This window comes from Tarenaya hassleriana, unplaced genomic scaffold (genome assembly GCF_000463585.1).
Source record: "Tarenaya hassleriana unplaced genomic scaffold, ASM46358v1 Cleome43, whole genome shotgun sequence".
NCBI lineage: Eukaryota > Viridiplantae > Streptophyta > Magnoliopsida > Brassicales > Cleomaceae > Tarenaya > Tarenaya hassleriana.
This window is the reverse complement of record NW_010967059.1, coordinates 378,190-402,806: the sequence shown is the minus strand read 5'-3', so window position 1 is coordinate 402,806 and position 24,617 is coordinate 378,190. Positions and strand designations below refer to the sequence as shown.

Sequence of the window (24,617 nt, the reverse complement as noted above, 5' to 3'; positions counted from 1 at the left end):
TCAAACGTCTTCCCCAGCAGTGGCCAAACCTGACAAGAGATGAACATAAAGCCCATACTGATGAACCTTAATCAGGACGAATAATGAAGCAATGGCGGCATGCGGAACTAATATTTCAAGGCCACCGAAACTATTTTCTCCAAGCTGATGGGAGAAAAATATGTTTACAAGAACTTATTTTTATACCATAGTAATACGACGTGTACTGGTCCCTGGCTTGATGACATCCATCTCAGTCAACGCTTGAACAAGAGAAACCCAATCACCATTAACAATGCGCACAATTGATGCAAGCATTGCAAACTGATGTTCTCTTTTCCATCCAACAAACTAAACCAAAGTCCAAAAACCTTGCACAGCAATACACAAAATCAAATCTGGATCAACCGGTCATGATCATAGGTCTTTTCAGTGCTATGATAACGAAGTTGTTAGGAGTTATCCTATTTGTCCCGATGATGTGTAACGTAAATTTCCAGGATGTGGATCTGCATGTAAAAGACCCGTTTCAAGGAGTTGAACTAGTGATGTTTCTACACCTTTTCTCACCTACAATTCATTGAAAGAGAAGGGAAGAAAGATCAAGCAATTGGATCAACGGTAGAGTCTGGATTCATAAAATGACCATAAGAAATTATAATGGATCAAAAAATTAGTCAACATGTAGCTTCTTTCAAACAATTAAATCCCACTGCAAGATGCATCGTACACTCTAATATGGTCGCAATATCGCAATACTAGAGTTAAATTATCCATGGTCACCGACAGCTGGGTCGTGGCGTGCACGACTCGGACGTTCACAACCGTCCTAGGATCAGGTCTGTAGGTTTGCACAGCGGAAATGACATTCAAAACAAATTTTGGTCCAGAACATCTCGGTCCAGAACAAAATCTAAGCCGTCCATGCCTAGACCGATCGGTCTAGGTGTAAACCGATCGGTCCAGGCGGCTCAGATGGATCGGTCCAACTCAACATGTCGGTCTCGGTCTAAATTGGTCAGGACCGATCGTGTGGGATTTAAGAAGAGAATGAAGAAATAATATGCAAATCAACAAGTGAGGAAGAAGATGTTGTGAATAATTATTCAAAGTCTACGTTACTTGTTCTTATTTTACATCTATATATTTAGATACTACATAGCATATAAAAGGAAAAGTGAATAATGGAAATTAAGATGACTAACGGTAACAAGTAAGAAGATAAGGAAAATTGCTTCTTTGGCAACGTAACCAATCTTGGTCTTCCGAATCTGCTTGAAGATAATATTCCCTTGATTTTGGAATGTCAAACGGTCAGTAAGGTTGTGTAAAACCCTTGGTTAGGTTCCAAAGGTTCATTTGTCTCTACATTCCCCCTCAAGATTGGCTTGGAGGAATGTCGAGAAGCCGATCTTGCCAAATATATGTCTTCATGCGTCCGTCGGTTCCCCCTTAAACGTTCGCTCACATCCCATGGCGGTTCTTTTGGTTTGTCCACCATTGCACATGTGTGTTTAGACTTTATTTTCTGTATAGACTCAAAAAGATGGTTAGAGATCACAAGGGAGGTCATGACACTCCGATTGATATAAGAAAACGAATGTAGAAATGTAATGATATGTTTTCTATCAAATAAAAGTAGAAATAATGTTCTAATATGCATGAATGCTAAATTTGATAATCTTGACACATGAAACATTATTTGTAAGATAGGATTCACATTTGGTTTTGTATTTAAACAAAACACATCTCTCAAATTTTTATTGAACACTAAAAGCATGTCGGTTATATCTTTTTCATGGTCAAGTGTGTTTCGGACAAGTATAACTTGTTCATTATGCAACACATGTATATATTTTTCGTGATAAAAGATGTAAGGTTTGAGAGTGGTTTTACCAATCCTAGAGTTGTTGAAACTCATAGGTAATGTTACGTGTTTGTCGGTCATTTTCCCATACATTGGTGTTCGTCGTCGTACATGGACCACCTTTGTATCCGTGAGTGTTTGTTTTTTATCTCGACATTCCGTCATGAATGTGTTATTTATTTTCTGTCCAATGGTACTTAAAATACCAAGCATATCATTCGAAAAAACAAAATCAAAATGCATTGGTGAGAAGAATGAATGACAAACTCTATTGTCGGTGCATTGGAAGTGCATGATCGGATTTGCTTTGGGAAGGAGGAACGGGACAAGGTTGTTCTCCGTAGGTGATGCCTCATTTTCGGGGTTCTTTGCCTCCGTTTGTAGATCATCATCCTTTACGAACTCCATTTCATTCCCTTCTTCTTCTTCTTCTTCTTCTTCTTTGTTTGAGCAATCCGGTCTTACTTCTCCCGTGTACTCGACTTTTTCGATTTGTATCATTTCTTCTTCGACCTCTTCATTAAGTTGTTCATTTAACATCCCATCATCCACACACGTGGGAGTGATTTCCTCACATTCCCCCTCACGTTGTGGATGAATAGGCGTCATGTATTCAATGAAGAATTCTCCACGGTTTGGTCGGTCATCTCTTCTTCCGACAACCCCTCGTGTTGTTCCTCGTTTATGATGTTTTGAGTGCGTTCTTCGCACCACATCATTTTTGCTTCCATGAGGGATATTTTTCCTTTGGCTTTTATAACCTGCAATATTAGTTTGTTGTGTATACCATCCAAAAATCCAAGAAAGGTATAGAGTTTACGCGTTTCGATGCTTAGATCGGGATGAAGCTCCTGGATTCTATCCCAAACACCCTTGAACGCCTTGTCTCTTTGTTCTTCAAGCATGTTACTCCATACATTTTGGAGCAACTTGAATTTGCGGATGTACTCAAAGGTTGCTATGACCTTGAAATCTTCATATGCCAATTGGTATGCCATGTTTCTCTCCTCCTGCAGTGTTTATTTAACAAGAGGGATAGTTTTTTTTTTTGAAAAATCTATGCAGCGGAAAAAAAAAATAATGGTCACCATGGATCTTGCTCTGATACCATGTGGGATTTAAGAAGAGAATGAAGAAATAATATGCAAATCAACAAGTGAGGAAGAAGATGTTGTGAATAATTATTCAAAGTCTACGTTACTTGTTCTTATTTTACATCTATATATTTAGATACTACATAGCATATAAAAAGAAAAGTGAATAATGGAAATTAAGATGACTAACGGTAACAAGTAAGAAGATAAGGAAAATTGCTTCTTTGGCAACGTAGCCAATCTTGGTCTTCTGAATCTGCTTGAAGATAATATTCCCTTGATTTTGGAATGTCAAACGGTCAGTAAAGTTGTGTAAAACCCTTGGTTAGGTTCCAAAGGTTCATTTGTCTCTACAGATCGGTCTACAGCTAGACCGATCGGTCTGGACCTTAACAGAGCGACCGTTCCTGAACATTTCACTCCGTTCCAGCTCCGAGACGTAGACCGATCGGTCTAGCATACTGGGCAGAAAACCCAGATCACGATTTTTCATCTTGATCTGGTTTTGTGCTCTGCTCTTGCCCGATTTTCGATCCGTTTTCGGTAGTAGACTCATGAATCGACCCTCTGTATATCCAACTAAAGTTATGTGATAAAATCTACAATAGATTCAATCATTATACAGACTTTATATATGGATTAAAACCAAGGAAAAACATGAGTTTGAACAGTTCAAACTCCCGCAAAGTGATCGTTCTTCATCGAACAAACGATCCGGGCTCTGATACCACTGTTGGGTCATGGCGTGCACGACCCGGACGGTTCACAACCGTCTTAGGATCAATTCCATAGGTTTGCGCAGCGGAAATGGCATTCAAAACAAATTTTGAATCACCCACGGACCAAACATGCTCGATGAAGAACTTCAAGAGAGAAAACTAACCTTTGAATCACTTGGATTCAAAATCAGATTGTAGGTTGTTGATCACAGCTTAGGTGTTGATGAAGCGAACACCCTCTTGAGGTATCTGCAACTTGAAATGGACTCCAACACTTGGAATCAAGCTTGCTAGAGATCAAGAGATCAAATCTCTTGTGTATGGAGATCAAGAACACTTCTTGCTCTCTTTTTCGCTTGAGAGAGTCTCTCTCTCTCTCTCTCTCTAGAACTCCCAGACGTTCTTGGGTCGAGTTCTGATCAAGTAGGGAGGTTCTCACCTAATTTTAGCCATTAAAACACGTGAAAATCACGGACAGCTCACCTACCGATGCCTAGACCGATCGGTCTAGCTAGTTGTCCTGCTGACAGTCCGAAAAAGAACATAGACCGATCGGTCTAGGTCTGGACCGATCGGTCTGTTCTGAAACCTGTCATCGTCACATTGCCTAGACCGATCGGTCTAGGGGTAGACCGATCGGTCTAGGCCAATCGACTTAGCAAAACACGACGTAAACCGAGTCCAGATCGGATGGTCCAACCATTGGACCGATCGGTCTGGCCCTACGGAAAAATTCCAAATTTTCCCGTTCCCGACTTCACGTACATACACGTCTCCTCCGAATATGGCAGTAAACCCGAGATCCAATCTCGTTTTACAAATCATAAGCGGTCTCTAGCAAGACATTATGATTACCCGTATCGGAAAGAGTTAGATGTGATCTAACCGAAAAGCCAGAGATAGTTCTAACGATGATCCTCTTCGTCTCACGATATCTAATCGAACTCATAGTTTGATTGCTTTGTCGTATCCCGAGTAGACTGTAAGAGATAGATGACATTCATCTATAGTGCGACCACACATTTCTATAGTCTCACTCCTACGACGGGCCCAAGCGATAGAAGGACAAAGTTCCATATTAACTATCTACTATCCATTATATGATTCGTAATATACACGAGCTATGCATTTATAATCATCCAGTTAAAGACGGCGTTTGACGCAGTCAAAGTACATTACTCCTCATCATGGATACAATAGATATCTCAGGTCTGAGGATCCAAAGTGAACCATCATGTGAGATTCATGTCATGGATAAAATCCAATCGACAATCTCACGCGAGTCATCCGGTCACTTGTTCCAAACAAGTACCCATGACCGTGATCCGTATCCAATACACATGATCATCACTATGATCATCCATCATGCCTCATGTTAGTCTTAATTCATCATTGCTCCCACAATGACAAGTGACTAAGGAATTTAGGATCGTTCATAACGATCCATGGATATCATTATTTATCAAATATGCAAAATAAATAATGAACAAACAATGCATTCATCCAACGAAATCATCGTATCATACGTAGTTCTCCTATCGTATAATCATCCTAGAGCATCATATCCACCAGTCTCCCACTTGTTCTAAGTATGATCTACAATGCATCTAAGTCCCATACTTCAAACATGACCCTCATGCTTTGACGAAGGGAGAGGCTTCGTCAAGGGATCGGCTATGTTGTCATCCGTCGATATCTTGCATATGTGCACATCGCCTCTATCTACGATTTCCCTTATGAGGTGAAACCGTCTAAGTATGTGTTTGGATCGGTGGTGTGACCTAGGTTCTTTAACTTGTGCTATCGCCCCATTTTTATCACAGTATAATGCAATGGGGTTCACTACGCTAGGGACGACACCCAGGTCACCCAAAAACTTTCTGATCCAAACAGCTTCCTTCGCTGCATCCAATGCGGCAATGTACTCAGCCTCTGTAGTAGAATCTGCTATGGTGGCCTGTTTAGAACTCTTCCAACTAACAACGCCTCCATTAACGCATAAGACATAACCTGATTGCGATCTGTAGTCATCTTGGTCCGATTGGAAACTAGCATCGGTGTAACCTTTACAGCGAGCTCCATATATCAAGAATAAATCCTTAGTCCTTCTCAAGTACTTAAGGATATTCTTGACCGCGATCCAATGTGACTCTCCTGGATCCGACTGGTATCTGCTCGTAATGCTTAACGCGTACGATACATCCGGCCTAGTACACAACATGGCATACATGATAGATCCTATTGCTGAAGCATATGGGATCCTGTCCATACGTTCTCGCTCATCAAGTGTCTTAGACACTGAGTCTTGCTGAGAACAACACCATGACACATCGGTAAGAGTCCTCTTTTTGACTATTGCATTCTGAACCGATTCAGAACTTTGTACATGTATGTACTATGACTTGGGGCAAGAAGCTTTTGAGATCTATCCCTATAGATCTTGATGCCTAAAACATAGGCAGCTTCCCCTAAGTCCTTTATAGAGAATTGTGTTCCTAGCCAAGACTTAACGTCTTGCAAGGTAGGAACATTGTTTCCTATGACCAGGATATCATCCACGTATAGTACCAGGAAAAATAACCGTGCTCCCACTGGCCTTCTTGTAAACACATGGCTTATCCTCGTTTTGAGAGAAACCAAACTGTTTGATTGTCTCATCAAATCGAAGATTTCAACTTCTTGAAGCCTGCTTCAGTCCATAAATGGACCTCTGAAGCTTGTACACCTTCCCCGGACTCTCTGGATCGACAAAAGCCTCGGGTTGTATCATATACACATCCTCGAGTAGGTTCCAGTTAAGGAACGCAGTCTTGACATCCATTTGCCATATCTCATAGTCATAATATGCAACTATGGCAAGTAGAATCTTGATGGATTTAAGCATCACGACGGACGAGAAGGTTTCATCATAGTCAATACCATGAATTTGCCGAAACCCTTTCGCCACCAATCGTGCCTTTATAGGTATGCATGTTTCCATCCATGTCGATTTTCTTCTTGAAAACCCACTTACATCCGATGGGTTTTACCCCTTCGGATGCATCGACCAAAGTCCATACTTTGTTGTCGTACATGGATTGCATCTCAGACTTCATAGCCTCGTGCCTAGGAGTGGGCGATCGGGCGGGTTCAGTTATTTCGGGTTCGGGTATTTTGGATTTGAAATATTCGTATCCAATTGGATATATTTTTTTAATCGGTTCTATTCGAGTTCGGATCAGATCGGATCGGGTTCGGTTCGGGTTATCCAAACAAAAAAAAGATAAAAAAATTCAAACAATTATCTTATAAAAATAACAAAAACAATATTAAAATACATGCATTTTTCGTTTTTTTATATACCATGGTTAGAAAACAATATCATTATATTAATTTTTCTAATTAGATTTAAAATATATTACATATTAATTGATGATATATGGATGGATAAATGGATATATTCGGTTACGGTTAATTCAGATTCGGTTTATTCGGTTTACGGTTATTTCGGATTCGGTTATTTCGGGTTCGGGTATTTCGGGTTTGAAATAGTCATATCCAATCGGGTATATTATTTTAATCGGTTCGATTCCGTTCGGGTATATATCGGTCGGATTCGGTTCGGTTATTTTGGGTTCGGGTATTTTGCCCACCCCTATTCGTGTCATTTCTCAGAGTCGGAACTCGCCATAGCCTATGGATATGATGTAGGCTCGTCATGTTCCAATAACATGAGTTCATCATTACCAGTTACGAGAAATCCATATCTCGTAGGCTCTAGGCTAACTCTCCCTGATCTCCGAGGTTCACAAGTATCAGGCGGAGTCTCAAATCCTTGTGACGCAGGTTGAACATCTTCAACTTGCTCACTCGGTCCAGCGTCTGTCTGTAGTTCTCGAACTTCTTCGAGATCAACCATACTCCCACTAATTCCCTTAGAGACGAACTCTCTCTACAGAAATTTTCCGTTCCGAGCAATAAATACTTTATTCTCGACCGGATTGTAGAAGTAGTACCCTTTAGCTTCCTTACGGTATCCTATAAATAAACACTTGTCTGATTTGGCAGACAACTTATCAGAAGCTTGACGTTTCACGTAAACGTCACATCCCCAAATCTTCAAGAAAGACAAACTGGGACGCTTCCCAGTCCATATCTCATATGGAGTCTTCTGAACCATTTTCGTTGCACTCTTGTTCAGTATGAAAGCAACAGTTTCTAAGGCATAACCCAAGAAAGATTTTGGAAAATCAGTCTGACTCATCATAGACCGTACCATATCCAATAAGGTGCGGTTTCTCCGTTCAGACACGCCATTCCACTGTGGCGTTCTAGGAGGGGTCAACTGTGAAACAATTCCACAGTCTATCAGATAGTCAGTGAACTTTTAGCTCATATATTCGCCACTGCGATCCGATCTCAATGCCTTAATAGTCTTGTCAAGCTGGTTTTGTACTTCGTTTATGAAAGCCTTGAACATTTCAAGCGTTTGAGATTTATGTCTCATCAAATAGACATAACTAAATCTACTGAAATCATCAGTAAATGTGAAGAAATACAAATAACCTCTTCTAGCGGGTAAGCACATGGGCCCATATACATCGCTATGTATTAGGTCCAGTAACTCTAACGTCCGTTCTCCTTTTCCACTAAAAGGAGACTTTGCCATTTTTCCCATCAGACAAGATTCGCATGCTTCAATCGATTCATAATCGAAAGAATCCAGAAATCCTTCGGAGAGGAGTTTCTTTATGCGTTTCTCGATGATGTCCCAAACGACAATGCCAGAGATAGGTCGGGTTTAAGTTGTTCGGCTTAAACCTCTTCGCATTTACGTTATATACGAAGGTTGATTGTTCAAGACATACAATCCATTCACAAGGTAACCATTACCATAATAGATATCGTCTTTGAACATCATCAGGTTCTTATTCTCAATAACAAACCGGAAACCATCTAAATCCAAACGGGAAATAGAAACAATGTTTCTGCTTATAGCAGGCACAAAGTAACAATTACTTAGTTCTATAACCAGTCCAGACGGTAAAGATAAATCATAAATGCCGACGCCCAATGCAGCAACCTTTGCTCCATTCCCGACGCGTAGATCCACTTCACCTCGAGCCAACATTCTACTTCTTCTGAGACCCTACACATTTCCACAAATGTGCGAGGCACATCCGGTATCCAATGCCCAAGATGAAGAAGTGAATACGTTAGCTTCAATAACGTAAATACCTGAAGTAGAAGCTTCAGTAAGCTTCTTCTTCTTCAGATCTTCCAGGAAGAGTTTGCAATTTCTTTTCCAATAACCAATTTCATGGCAGAAATGACACTCTCCTTTCTCGCGTTTAGGCTTGGCCTTGTTGGCAACATTTGCCCCACTTGCCTTGCCTTTCCCTTGGAACGTTTCTGCTTTTTCGAACTATTCGAAACGACGAGCACGTTCTTTTCGACCTTAAGGCTCGTCTCGGCCGTTTTCAGCATCCCATGCAGTTCGGTCAAGGTCTTATCCATGCCATGCATATGATAGCTCATGATGAACTGATCATAGCAATCTGGAAGAGATTGGAGCACAAGGTCAGTAGCCAACTCCCTGTCAATCCTCAAGCCATAACGCTCAAGTTCTTCAAGATGACCCTTCATCTTAAGAACATGAGCGCTAACCGATTGCCCTGTCGTCATAGACATGCAAGCAGGTTCTTGAACGTGTTGTACTTCTCAACACGCGCATGCTCTTGGAACATAGTTTTCAACTGCTCGAGCATATCAAAGGCGTTGACGCCCTCAAACTGTCACTGCAGTTCAGGAGACATTGTCCCGAGCATGAGGCAAGAGACTTCCAGGTCGTCGTTCTGATGCTTCAACCAAGCGTTACGAACGGCTCTCGCGGCGTTGGCCGGGGGCTTAGCAGGAAGGGTCCCTTCCAGGACGTACATCTTCTTCTCGTTCCTGAGAACAATTCTCAAGGTCCGATACCGGTCAAAGAAATTCGTCCCGGTCAACTTATCCTTCTCAAGGATAGATCGCAGTGACACGGTTGGTATACAACCACCTGTCGCCATGTCCTACAGAGATAAATAGAATAACACAATATGCAATATCAATTAGTACAATGCTAATTATAGTACAATTACTATTACAGATGACATGATAAAAATATGAGATAAACTTCCGCTAACAAAAATAACCCTCTAGTAATTTTCTTAGTAGGCTAAGATCCATATTTCACATAGACTTGAGTCAGCTTTGGCATGACGCTCAAGCCTATGCTATTTAGGTAGACATCCAATGTCAATCACATCCAATGTGACTCTTAGATCTTTTATGGGAAGATAATATCATCATACTACCGCATATTTCTAGTCCCATCTATACCGTCAGGTTCAAGTCCAACTTGATAACCCAACTCAAGCTAAACCATTTTTGAACATATGAGAATCATCATTTCTCTATCTTGTCTCACAAAGATTGTCTGGTATGCTCAGCTTTGGCATGACCCATACACAGACGATCGAAGTCTTGACAAGTGCTCGAAACATGGGCGGTATAAGCTTGAAATTATAACGAGGGATTTCTTGGTTACCAAGAAGCAGGTTATTACTTTCGAGAAATGAGAAGCACTGATAACACGTATTTTGGGTGACGTTTTGATATAGGATGTCTAGTGTATTTCACTCTATTTTACATATTTGTAGACATTCTAGGGCACATTTAGTTTTGATATTGCATGGTTGTGTTATTTGGTGTTTAAACAGGTTTTCACACATAAAAAGAGCAAAAGGAGTGGAAAACATGGGCTACGGAACATCACGGACGAAACGGAAACATTTGGAGTATTTCCAGGGAAAACGTGAAGCTTAGAAAACGTCAGATCTTTCAAGCCCGATAATTTTCACTCTACAAGTCCAAATCCTGCATTCTCTATATCATTGGAAAGTCTTCTCAATATCTACGCATAGATACCAAGATCACCCAAATCCGATATCGAAGCAGGAAGTTATGAGCGAATTCGTGAAGCCCATCAAAACTGCTCAGAGACACGACAAGATCGGTTCGGGTTTGGCGAAACGATCGGTTCGGCATTGCAGAAATTGAAAAATTGCTCAGAAAGTGTAACCGATCGGTTTGGCTTTGCCGAAATGATCGGTTCGACCCCCAGATTCGGAAAAACTTCCAATTTTGCCCAAACCGAAGTGAAATAAGAGGGGAAAGCCTCTAGATCAAAATTAATTCAGACTTTACACAGAAAATAGACCTAGAGAACATCAAAAGGGGGAGATTATCAAGAGGCAAGAGATCGGAGTAGAAGACGGAGATTACGAAGTCGGGAAATCGACTAAGCATTCTTCCTTTCTTCTATTTTACGATGTTTTGTATTATTGATATGAACCCTGTCGTTTCGATGTTTAGCGAGTAGTTCCCTTGCTGTGGGTTAGGGATTTGCTATGTAGAGATCTTTGGTTTTTAATTCCAGACTATGTGGTATTATTTATTTGTTTTAGTTTATTGAGTTGTTCTTAATGCGTTTGATCTTATTGGCCACATGATTTAATGAACTTAGGGTTTTAATTCGCATAGACATATGAGATTCTAACCTGGAAATAACTTAGTAAATAGCACAGGTATTGCATCGAGAGATGGATATTTGCCTAGGGATTATGATAGTATTCGTTCATGCATTCAGGGTTTAGACTATTAAATCGAGAGATTAGTAGGATAAAGCCTGGATAGTGAGGTTAGACTCGAGAGAGTTAATTTCTATTTTAGAGCTTAAATTCCCTTAATTGGATTTAGAAACCACTGAATCTGCATCTTTAGAGAAGACCCTTGCATGTAAAGCAATCCCGAAACCTGTAGTGTTTATCATTCATAGTTACAACCGTTTTCATTGTTCACTTTGCCACATTCTTCTACTCATATTATTTTCTCTGGACCTTGATTTGGATTTGGATTTAATTCAGTTGTTTACTTGTCCATGTGTTCGACCCTAGCTACTACACACGATATACTTGCGGTATTTGTTGAGTCTAGGATATTATTACTTGATCGAATTTATATACCTAGATTTGCGACATCAAACACCATTTCTCAATTCTTGTCTCACTTAAATAATTCGATATGGACAGCTTTGGCATATCTCATACACGAATTACCAAGGTCATGATAAGAACTCTACTTGTAACAGCTCTATTCTCGATTGATCAAAATATAACAATTATACTTTTGATCCGACTCTGTTACTTAGCTCGAATAGACCATCTATTCAGCTTAGTAAACTAAGTCCCGAAACTCCCACTCAATCAAGTAACTCCTATACATGATCAAGTTCTATGCACTTAATCCGTATAGACCATCTATACAATTAAGTCATAGTCCAATCCATTCAGAGTCAACTCCGTTAAGTAACCATTACTTAACTGAATTGAATTCAGTTAGATACGAAAATCCGAAATCAGGGCTTTGCATCAACTCGATCCATCGCATGAATCATCTGATCAAATCCTGAAACGAAAGGCAGGAGAACATCTCGGTCCGGAACAAAATCTGAGTCGTCCATGCCTAGACCGATCAGTCTAGGTGTAGACCGATCGGTCCAGGCGGCTCAGATGGATCGCTCCAACTCAACATGTCAGTCTCGGTCTAAATTGGTCTGGATCGATCAGTCTATAGCTAGACCGATCGGTCTGGATCTCAACAGACCGACCGTTCCTGAACATTTCACTCCGTTCCAGCTCCGAGACGCAGACCGATCGGTCTACATGGTAGATCGATCGATCTAGCATACTGGGCAGAAAACCCACATCGCGATTTTTCATCTTGATCTAGTTTTGTGCTCTGTTCTTGCCCGATTTTCGATCCGTTTTCGGCAGTAGACTCATGAATCGATCCTCTGTATATCCAACTAAAGTTATGTGATAAAATCTACAATAGATTCAATCATTTTACATACTTTATATATGGATTAAAACCAAGGAAAAACATGAGTTTGAACACTTCAAACTCCCTCAAAGTGATCGTTCTTTATCGAACAAACGATCTGGGCTCTGATACCACTGCTGGGTCGTGGGTGCACGACCCGGATGGTTCACAACCATCCTAGGATCAGGTCTGTAGGTTTGCGCAGCGGAAATGACATTCAAAACAAATTTTGAATCACCCACGGACCAAACATGCTCGATGAAGAACTTGAAGAGAGAAAACTAACCTTTGAATCACGTGGATTCACAATCAAATTGTAGGTTGTTGATCACAGCTTAGGTGTTGATGAAGCCAACATCCTCTTGAGATATCCACACCTTGAAATGGACTCCAACACTTGGAATCAAGCTTGCTAGAGCTCAAGAGATCAAATCTCTTGTGTATGGAGATCAAGAACACTTCTTGCTCTCTTTTTCTCTTGGGAGAGTTAGACCGATCGGTCTAGGCAATGTGACGACGACCACTGCTGGGTCATGGTGAGCACGACCCGAACGGTTCACAACCGTCATAGGATCAGGTCCGTAGGTTTGCACAACGGAAATGGCATTCAAAAACAAATTTTGAATCACCCAAAGACCAAGCATGCTCGATGAAGAACTTCAAGAGAGAAAACTAACCTTTGAATCACTTGGATTCACAATCAGATTGTAGGTTGTTGATCACAACTTAGGTGTTGATGAGGCCAACACCCTCTTGAGGTATCCACACCTTGGAATGGAGTCCAACACTTGGAATCAAGCTTGCTAGAGCTCAAGAGATCAAATCTCTTGTGTATGGAGATCAAGAACACTTCTTGTTCTCTTTTTCTCTTGGGAGAGTCTCTCTCTCTCTCTAGAACTCCCAGACGTTCTTGGGTCGAGTTCTGATCAAGTGGAGAGGTTCTTACCTAATTTTAGCCATTAAAACACGTGAAAATCGCGGACAGCTCACCTACCGACGCCTAGACCGATCGGTCAAGGCCTAGACCGATCGTCTAGCTAGTTGTTCTGCCGACAGTCCGAAAAGGAACATAGACCGATCGGTCTGGACCTATCGGTCTGTTCCGAAACATGTCATCGTCACATTGCCTAGACCGATCGGTCTAGGCCAATCGACTTAGCAAAACACGGCGTAAACCGAGTCCAGACCGGATGGTCCAACCATTGGACCGATCGGTCTGGCCCCACGGAAAAATTCCAAATTTTTCCGTTCCCGACTTCACGTACATACACGTCCATCCCGTATGTGTATGACCTTTTAGACTCCTCCGAATACGGCAGTAAACCTGAGATCCAATCTCGTTTTACAAATCATAAGCGATCTCTAGCAAGACATTATGATTACCCGTATTGGAAAGAGTTAGATTTGATCTAACCAAAAAGCCAAAGATAGTTCTAACGATGATCCTCTTCATCTCACGATATCATAATCTAACTCATAGCTCGATTGTTTTGTCGTATGTCGAGTAGACTATAAGAGATAGATGACATTCATCTATAGTGCGGCCACACATTTCTACAGTCTCACTCCTACGACGGGCCGAAGCGATATCTCTGTCTTTCGAGAGGGACAAAGTTCCATCTTGACTATCTACTATCCATTACATGATTCATAATGTACCCGAGCCATGCCTTTATAATCATCCGGTTAAAGACGACGTTTGACGCAATCAAAGTACATTACTCCCCATGATGGATACAATAGATATCTCATGTTTGAGGATCCAAAGTGAACCATCATGTGAGATTCATGCAATGGATAAAATCCAATCGACAATCTCACGCGAGTCATCCGGTCACTTATTCCAAACAAGTACCCATGACCGTGATCCGTATCCAATACACATGATCATCACTATGATCATCCATCACGCCTCATGTTAGTCTTAATTCATCATTGCTCCCACAATGAAAAAGGACTAAGGAATTTAGGATCGTTCATAACTATCCATGGATATCATTATTTATCAAATATGCAAAATAAATAATGAACAAACAATGCATTTATCCAATGAAATCATCGTATCATACATAGTTCTCATATCGTATGATCATCCTAGAGCATCATATCCATCACCGACCACCATTAATAACATAAAAATAGAATATCTTAAGTTCATTATTAAGTCATTAATCTCCCTCAAAGCAAATGTCAAACCTACCAGATCAAGAAGTCAAACCTACCAGATCAAGAAGACGCCTTTTAGCTTCGAATTCTTGTCCCTCAGAATTCTGGAAGTCATAATCAGACTGACCAGAAGATATTGAGAGTAAATCAGAAGGGCTCTCGCCAACTAACCATTCCATGGTCAAAATCATTTTCTGTGTTAAATGCCGATATACTTTTGGAATCCGGATATAGAGGAAACGTGAGTGAGCTTCCGTTCAGGAAAAAAGTTCTTTAGTCGGTCATAGCCAACAAAATACCAAGCAATCCCAACAAAAAAGGGAAAGAATACTGAAGACATTCTGTTCTAGGGTTCAGACTATCATTACTATTTAAACAAGCAAAATCAATTGCAGGTTGATGTTTGTACACATTTCAAGGCACATCATGTTTTAAGTGAACAAACAGTTTGTGGGGAGTAATAACATTAGCTTTATTATAACACATTAAGTTGGACAAGTATCAATAGACTAAACAACAACCTAATGACCAGTACTAGAAACTCAGAAGCATTGGTGGCCTCCAAAGTATAGTCTAGTTCTCCAGTTAAACCCTTTCCAAACTCATCAGCATATAAATAGATATCATTTTTTCTCTTTGCTACCTTTCGCAATATACCCAACTGCAGATTTAAAACTCTTCTATTATATAGGTTTCACATGTTTGAAGTGTTCGCTATGAAAATACTAAGTAGTTTAGGTGGAAACCCCAAGCCAAGTCGTATGGAATGTCGAAGATTAGGTTGCTGAACTTTCACAGTTTCACCTAAACCATCAATAGTCCTTCCTCGGTACACCTAATATGCACATCAAACATGAGGAACAAGATGGAAAGGGAACATTAACTTTAATGCACATTCCACATTATAATTGTCACAGCAGATAAATCATGTTTCATACAAGCTCATTGCTAGCTTATGTACCTGACCAAAGGATGTTGGTGCTATGGTTTCTTCGGAGATGTAACTAAAGCATAATTCAACGGGAGCGCTCAATTCCTCTTCAATGATTTTCACAGCCTGAGGTCTGGGAAATGGAGGGATTAATTTGCTCATGTAGGTCAGATAAGGATGCAGTAACAACAGTCCACAAATGACATGAAACCAAGCTAGACATGATGGTTGTGATGTTCTATGATGATTGTACGATATGAGAACATGTGTATTATGATGAGTTCATTAGATGAATGCATTGTTTGTTCATTATTTATTTTGAATATTTGATAAATAATAACATGGATGAATTGTTATGAACGATCCTAAATTCCTTAGTCGTTTGTCATTGTGGGAACAATGATGAATTAAGACTAACATGAGGTGTGATGGATGATCATAGTGATGATTATGTGTATTGGATACGGATCATGATTATAGGTACGTGTTCGAAACAAGTGACCGGATGACTCGTGTGAGATTGTCGATTGGATGTTATCCATGACTTGAATCTCACATGATGATTCACTTTGGATCCTCAGACCTGAGGTATCTATGGTACCCAACATGAGAAGTAATGTATTTTGACTGCGTCAAACGTCGTCTTTAACCGGATGATTATAAAGACGTGACTCAGATACATTACGAATCATGTAATGGATAGTAGATAGTCAAGATGGAATTTTGTCCCTCTCGAAAGAGAGAGATATCGTTAGGAGTGAGACTGTGAAAATCTGTGGCCATACTATAGATGAATGTCATTTATCTCTTACAAGTCTACTCGGGATACTACAAAACAATCGAAGTGTGTTTCGATTTATGATATCGTGAGACAAAGAGGATCATCGTTAGAGCTATCTCTGACTTTCAGCTAGATCGCATCTAACTCTATCCGATACGGGTAATCATAATGTCTTGCTAGAGATCGCTTATGATTTGTAAGGCGAGATTGGATCTCGGGTTTAGTGTCGTATTTGGAGGAGTCTAAAGGGTCACACACATATAGGATGACATGTATGAACAGGAAGGATCGTACGGGAAAACTCAGATTTTTCCCAATTTTGGGTCTGGCCCAGACCTGACCAAGAGTTGGTCTGGCAGACTGGTTTGACTTGGAGACACGGAAGCGATTGGCCGGAAAAACTGAGCTGGTCCGGAGCTGACCAAATGTTGGTCTGACGGACTGGGTCAGTCAGTTGAAATTTTGCGTGTTAGTTCAGACCTTGTTGGTTCGGCAGATTGGAATTTTGGTCCGGTAGGCCAGACCAGTCAGACGGGACCTGTTCGTGTTACCTCAGACCTGGTTGGTCTGGCGGACCAGAATCTTGGTACGTCGGATCGAGGATATATCGCCTCTGTCAACAAGACTATGTTCTTGGTCTGGCAGTGGCAGACCAAATGTTGGTGAGCTCTGGACCAAGAGCATGGCAGAACTATTTTCGCGGTTTTTGTACGTTTTGGTCTAGCGGACCAAGAGTTGGTCAGCTCTGGACCAAGCGACAATCAGACCCAAAGTGCGATTTTCTCACCTTTTCTTGGTGGGAAGCAGGTGGGACGAAACCACTCTCTCATACACTCATTCTCAGACCCTTGGAAGCATCTAGAGATTGTGAAAAACTCTCTCAAACTCAAGAAGGTGTTCTTGAGCTCATACACAAGAGATTTGATCTTTTCAAACTCTAGTAAGCAAGCTTCCAAGTGTTGGAAACCATCCCAAGGGTATGGACTATTCAAGAGGGTGTTGGCTCTTTCAACACCTTAGCTGTGATCATCTAACCACCTTCAGATTGTGAATCTAAGGATTCAAAGGTTAGTTTTATGTTCTTGAAGCTCTTCGTCGGAATCGGTTGGTCCGTGGACGGTTCAAAATAGTTTTGAACGCCATTTCCGCTGTGCAAACCCACGGACCAAATCTGAACTCAGTTGTGAACCGGTGTGTGAGGATCCCATGCGACCCAGTAAGCAAACCATTAGCATTATTAAGATCTGCAAAATATGGCGAGAAATAACTTGGAATTACACACAAGAAAGGTTTGCAAACCTAACGAAGCATTTAAAATACCTAAAAATGGTTTCCTATTTATCAACTAGAAGTAAAAAGAAAAGACACCAGAGCAATTATATATAAGTTCTACTGACCTTGGAGACTTCTACCCCGATGATATCTTTCCTTGTGGAAAGGGATTGGCCAACTGGCTCAGTAGAGGAAACATAATAAGTAATAGAACAAATTACCCGGTATACGACCCCTAAAATATAAAAGGAGCAAGTGAGCTCAAGCACAGTTTCATACTTCACAGCAATACCCACCGACCTTTGATAAAAGTTGGGCCCAGGTTTAGCATGGTTTCTTTCAACACAATTCCAAGATTTTGCCCAGAAACTTCTACATTTCTGCCCTTGTCTGATACAGATGTGTGTACTCTGATAGTAGCAAACATGAAAGTGAAGAACATCCACACATTAGCAAATAAATTAAACCATTTTAGTGCATCTTTCAAGACAAGAATGAATAGAACTTGAACATCTTCCCAGAATATACACTATAGATGACGCCGATCCTAACTAAACTTGGGACTAGAGATGTCAAATGGGTCTAAAGCCCACGAGACAACCCTGGACCAAACCTGTTTTTACCGAGCTGGTTTAAATGAATACAAGCCTAGATAAAAATGGGCTTAACGGGTTGAACCTTCAGGAGCCAAGCAACCCACGAGCCAACCATAACGGGCTACGAGCCAGCCCATGAACGAGAAAGATATGGAGAAGAAGTTGCAAATTTCTTCACCAAATGGCTCACAAATCTCTAAAAAATGACTTAGATCACTTGTTTTTTTATTGTGTTAGGAGGCCAATGGATGTTTATACACTCCAAACATGATGAAAAGTGACAAAAAAAACAGGAGTTTTCATCGACCGAGTGCGTTCGTTCGCGTAAACAGTCGTACAGAATGTCCGATGATCATCGTCTAAAGGCGATCGATCGATTGTCATTTTAAAAACGCTAATGGTAACCATGATCTTGTCATCATCAACTGACGATGGAGTGATCGGGACACCACGATCGACCGATCGTCTTGTCCATCGTGATTCTCTATACCTTTTAGTGTAAATCCAAGACAATGATCGATCGGTCGTCCTTCGACAATGGCGAGATCATTGTCTCTGTAAATTTTAGTGTACTATCGTATATACAATCGATTTATCGTGTAATTTTTTCTACAAGTTACAGATTCGAACGTAAACTATTCCGACAATCCTTAACACTTTAACCAATTAATGCTACAAAACCATTGAGAAATCTCTCTTTTATCTCTGTTTTCATTATGATTTTCTGTTTAGTTGTTGTTTTTGAGTTTTCCATGAATTGTGAGTAGTTTTATCATTGTAGGTTAAGGATTAAAGTTGGTAAGGATCATGTGTTCATAAACTATTTTTGCAACTATGAATTTGATAATTTAATGAATGATGTTTAATGCTTTGAATCTTATTGGCCACTTATTTATTGATGCTAGAATTTGATTTGTATAGGAATATGGAATTTGATTCGGAAAACATCATTCGAATATATGGTTTTCGCATCATAAGATGGTTGTACCGTTTAGAAATTATGATAGTGAATTCAATGCTCGTAGAAGTTTTCAATCGTTTGGAATGGAAGATCAGTAGATTAATCTTCTAAGAAGTGAGGTGAGACTCGGAAGAGTAATCCTTTACGATAAAAACTTGAAATTCCCGATTAAAAACACTAGTTGTCGAGATATATTCGTAGAAATGATCCTTGCGCAGTTCGAAAATCCCGACACCTACAATGACTTGTTAAATTGTGTTTTAACCATAGCTTGTATTTATTTTGAGTGTTGCTTACATTCAATTACCATCACCATCAAAAGTATCGTTCCCGACCGAAACTGAGTAGAATCCGAGTTTGTCATCGCTAAACGCTCATGTGTCCTTGTGTTCAATCCTAGATACTACGATTAACTCGTGCACTTGCAATAGTTGTGTCTAGGAAATAAAACGAGATTAGATCTCTCCTAAATCGACATCAGATTGTACCTGTGAATCTTAAAGGTATTGAATTGGATCGATTGGGATGAGTTCTATTAGAGACACCATGGAAATGCTTAAGTTGCGTTGATGTCTCAGTGATTAGGCAGATGGAGTTTGGTCCGTTTTCTTGGTGTCAGACTCCGATGTTTTCGACTGTCTGATTGGTTCATTCACGAAGAATACGCTTCTCGCATACTTGTATCCGATAAAATATCTATGGGTTTTTATCGCATTATCTTTTCAAGATTGATTTTTGCATTCTTTCAAAATCAATCTTGAGGGGAATGTTGAAATAGGAAAATAAATATGTGATTGAAGGAAATATTGATTTTAAGATATGATTAGAAATAATAATGGACATAATATTATATCAAATATTGTGTATCGATCTTATTTATTTCTATTTCTTTTTTATTTGTCTCATAGTTTTCCTATAAATATGTGAGTCATTTTCATTGTAATTCAACAAGAAGAAGAAGAGATGTAGCAATAAAGTAATTCCGTTTATTTTCGTTTGTCTTATTATGTTTCCGCATTTTATTTTTCTACACTCTCGACCATACTTTACATAACCGAGGAAACCATTGTAACTATACCATAGATGAAAACGATAAGATATAAATATTTAAGCTAAAGAAGAATTGGATGCATTAAACATTATAATTTTCACAAAACATAGTGATATTATGTGTGTAATATATATATATATATTGATAGATACATGCAAGGTACCAAATTATATCATTTTAATTTTCAAATCATGATATAATAATAATAATAATTTGAACATTTGTGTAATATAGATATTTTTGGAATCTGGAAATCAACGAATAAAAAGTTGACACGTCACTAACGGGAAAGATGAGGACCCAACTCACGCATCAGACAAATGTTTTGTTGTTTTTATTTTAGAGGCGGTAGTTTTCGCGTTGTACGAGTGAAATGTTCGTCGTTTCATCGTCCTCGGGGATGATTTTTGTTGGGTTGTTAATGGGCCCTTGCATGTTTCGGCCCATGAATGGTTCTCCATTTTGCCTGATCGTGTCATGGAATATGTGATGCCACTGTTTCGCCTTTTTAAAATTATGAACAACCTTCAAACACGTAGAAGAGAAAACAGTGTCCCGGGAATACATTTATTTCCCACAATGGTATGCCCATTTAATTTGGAAAAAAAGAATATATATATATATAATATTATTTTAGAGAATGCAATGTTACCAATACAAAGAGATGGACCAATATATGTGTGTTACCATTGTAACTATACCATGGATACAAACAATAAGGTATAAACATTTAAGTTAATTAAGAATTGGATGCATTAAACATTATAATTTTCACAAAAACATAGTGATATTATGTGTGTAATATATATATACACATATATATAGATACATGTAAGGTTCCAAATTATATCATTTAGATTTTCAAATCATGATATAATAATAATTTTACATTTATTTTATTTTAAAATTTTATTTTTATTATATTTTTTGTTATATTCTCATTTATGTCTTCATTTTAGGAATAGATTTTAACAAGTTTATTTAATAAAATATATTTAAATTATTTTGTATAAAACATTATTATTTTTTTATAAAATAAAATATTATTATTGTAATGTGAGTATGTGTGAAAGAAATATAGGAAACCAAATTCATAGCTATATACAACATAATACTGATTTTATAGTGATTTAATTTTACACACGTATTTTTTCTTTATCAAATAAGTAGTTTATATCATTTTCTATAATATTTATATCAACAAGTTTTACAAATATATATATATATATACACACACACACGAATAATTCGCTGATAAGTCCAGTAATATAGAATCATTGAAATGGGGAAAAGAACATGTGGGACTCTTTCCTTGTCAACCACGGAGAAAGAAGAACAGAAATGGAAGCGAGGGAGAGAAATGGAAGACGTCCCCAATTTGCAATTGAGGAAAGTGGAAGGTTATTATTAAGAGCTTCAAGTCGTGGCGAAGGGCAATTCGGCGTTAGGGTTTGTTTTGGATCTCTCTCTCTCTGGTTGTCTTCGTCGACAACAATGTCTCTGCTTGCCAAGCTCTCGGTTCGCAACGGGCTCCTGGGCGTGGGGCAGAACAAGGTATGTTAGCCCTATCTGTGGTTGACTTGTAATCATCTGTTGTTTTCTGGGTTGTATGGCTGATGGAGTTTTGATGCCCCAACGAACGACAGGTTCGCATGTTGTCGACATTGACCCCTTATCTCCTTCTGGACAGGAATGTGGTGGGAAAGGCTTCGTCCGGCGGAAAGGCCATCAATTGCAACCTGTACGATCCGAGGAAGGGAGAGACGGTCAAGAGCCCAGCCTTGGAATTGTCAAAGGAGCTGCAGATGATAGGATCGTCGAGGGGATGGGTGGCTCTAATGAACGAGAGTGATTCCACCGTGCGTCTCACCGACATGTTAGAATAATCTTGTATGAGAATATTTTATTTTATGTTTAAATAATGTTTTGTTGATAATTTGCCCTTCCTCGGATCGTACAGGTTGCAATTGATGGTCTTTCCGCCGGACGAAGCCTTTCCCACCACATTCCTGTCCAGAAGGAGATAAGGGGTCAATGTCGACAACATGCGAACCTGTCGTTCGTTGGGGCATCAAAACTCCATCAGCCATACAACCCAGAAAACAACAGATGATTACAAGTCAACCACAGATAGGGCTGACATACCTTGTTCTGCCCCACGCCCAGGAGCCCGTTGCGAACCGAGAGCTTGGCAAGCAGAGACATTGTTGTCGACGAAGACAACCAGAGAGAGAGAGATCCAAAACAAACCCTAACGCCGAATTGCCCTTCGCCACGACTTGAAGCTCTTAATAATAACCTTCCACTTTCCTCAATTGCAAATTGGGGACGTCTTCCATTTCTCTCCCTCGCTTCCATTTCTGTTCTTCTTTCTCCGTGGTCGACAAGGAAAGAGTCCCACATGTTCTTTTCCCCATTTCAATGATTCTATATTACTGGACTTATCAGCGAATTATTCGTGTGTGTGTATATATATATATATATTTGTAAAACTTGTTGATATAAATATTATAGAAAATGATATAAACTACTTATTTGATAAAGAAAAAATACGTGTGTAAAATTAAATCACTATAAAATCAGTATTATGTTGTATATAGCTATGAATTTGGTTTCCTATATTTCTTTCACACATACTCACATTACAATAATAATATTTTATTTTATAAAAAAATAATAATATTTTATACAAAATAATTTAAATATATTTTATTAAATAAACTTGTTAAAATCTATTCCTAAAATGAAGACATAAATAAGAATATAACAAAAAATATAATAAAAATAAAATTTTAAAATAAAATAAATGTAAAATTATTATTATATCATGATTTGAAAATCTAAATGATATAATTTGGAACCTTACATGTATCTATATATATGTGTATATATATATATTACACACATAATATCACTATGTTTTGTGAAAATTATAATGTTTAATGCATCCAATTCTTATTTAACTTAAATGTTTATACCTTATTGTTTGTATCCATGGTATAGTTACAATGGTAACACACATATATTGGTCCATCTCTTTGTATTGGTAACATTGCATTCTCTAAAATAATATTATATATATATATATTCTTTTTTTCCAAATTAAATGGGCATACCATTGTGGGAAATAAATGTATTCCCGGGACACTGTTTTCTCTTCTACGTGTTTGAAGGTTGTTCATAATTTTAAAAAGGCGAAACAGTGGCATCACATATTCCATGACACGATCAGGCAAAATGGAGAACCATTCATGGGCCGAAACATGCAAGGGCCCATTAACAACCCAACAAAAATCATCCCCGAGGACGATGAAACGACGAACATTTCACTCGTACAACGCGAAAACTACCGCCTCTAAAATAAAAACAACAAAACATTTGTCTGATGCGTGAGTTGGGTCCTCATCTTTCCCGTTAGTGACGTGTCAACTTTTTATTCGTTGATTTCCAGATTCCAAAAATATCTATATTACACAAATGTTCAAATTATTATTATTATTATATCATGATTTGAAAATTAAAATGATATAATTTGGTACCTTGCATGTATCTATCAATATATATATATATATTACACACATAATATCACTATGTTTTGTGAAAATTATAATGTTTAATGCATCCAATTCTTCTTTAGCTTAAATATTTATATCTTATCGTTTTCATCTATGGTATAGTTACAATGGTTTCCTCGGTTATGTAAAGTATGGTCGAGAGTGTAGAAAAATAAAATGCGGAAACATAATAAGACAAACGAAAATAAACGGAATTACTTTATTGCTACATCTCTTCTTCTTCTTGTTGAATTACAATGAAAATGACTCACATATTTATAGGAAAACTATGAGACAAATAAAAAGGAAATAGAAATAAATAAGATCGATACACAATATTTGATATAATATTATGTCCATTATTATTTCTAATCATATCTTAAAATCAATATTTCCTTCAATCACATATTTATTTTCCTATTTCAACATTCCCCTCAAGATTGATTTTGAAAGAATGCAAAAATCAATCTTGAAAAGATAATGCGATAAAAACCCATAGATATTTTCATTGTCTTTTGAAAAATTCATAAACACCAAATTTAGTTCTTTTAGAGAGTATTACCCATTTTCAAATCACTTCGCTTGACTTTGAAGTTCTACCTTTAACTCTTTTTGTCATAGCACCTCGCTTGATCTTAGAGTTTTTAGATTTGACTTCTTTTTGTCATAGCACCTCGTTTGATTTTGGGTTTTTACTCTACTTTGAACGATTTGGATATATGAATATCCAAAACTAAAAAAAAAA

General features: G+C 38.7%; 1 protein-coding gene and 1 pseudogene across 2 annotated transcripts in view; one reads left to right on the top strand and one right to left on the bottom strand.

The window, feature by feature from the left end:
• On the bottom strand, positions 1-15,819 carry LOC104825273 (annotated as a pseudogene).
• Positions 15,820-21,551: 5,732 nt separating this feature from the next.
• The window catches only part of LOC104825227, a 10,516-nt gene continuing 7,450 nt past the window's right edge, over positions 21,552-24,617 (top strand). The window contains exons 1-2 of one of the 2 annotated variants that reach the window (XM_019203933.1): positions 21,552-21,872; positions 21,965-22,192. In XM_019203933.1, coding sequence (XP_019059478.1) covers positions 21,615-21,872; positions 21,965-22,192 — 486 coding nt within the window. In that variant the 5' untranslated portion in view covers positions 21,552-21,614. Of the gene's footprint in view, positions 21,873-21,964; positions 22,206-24,617 lie in introns of those variants that run through there. The other variant, XM_019203934.1, reaches the window with a different exon arrangement.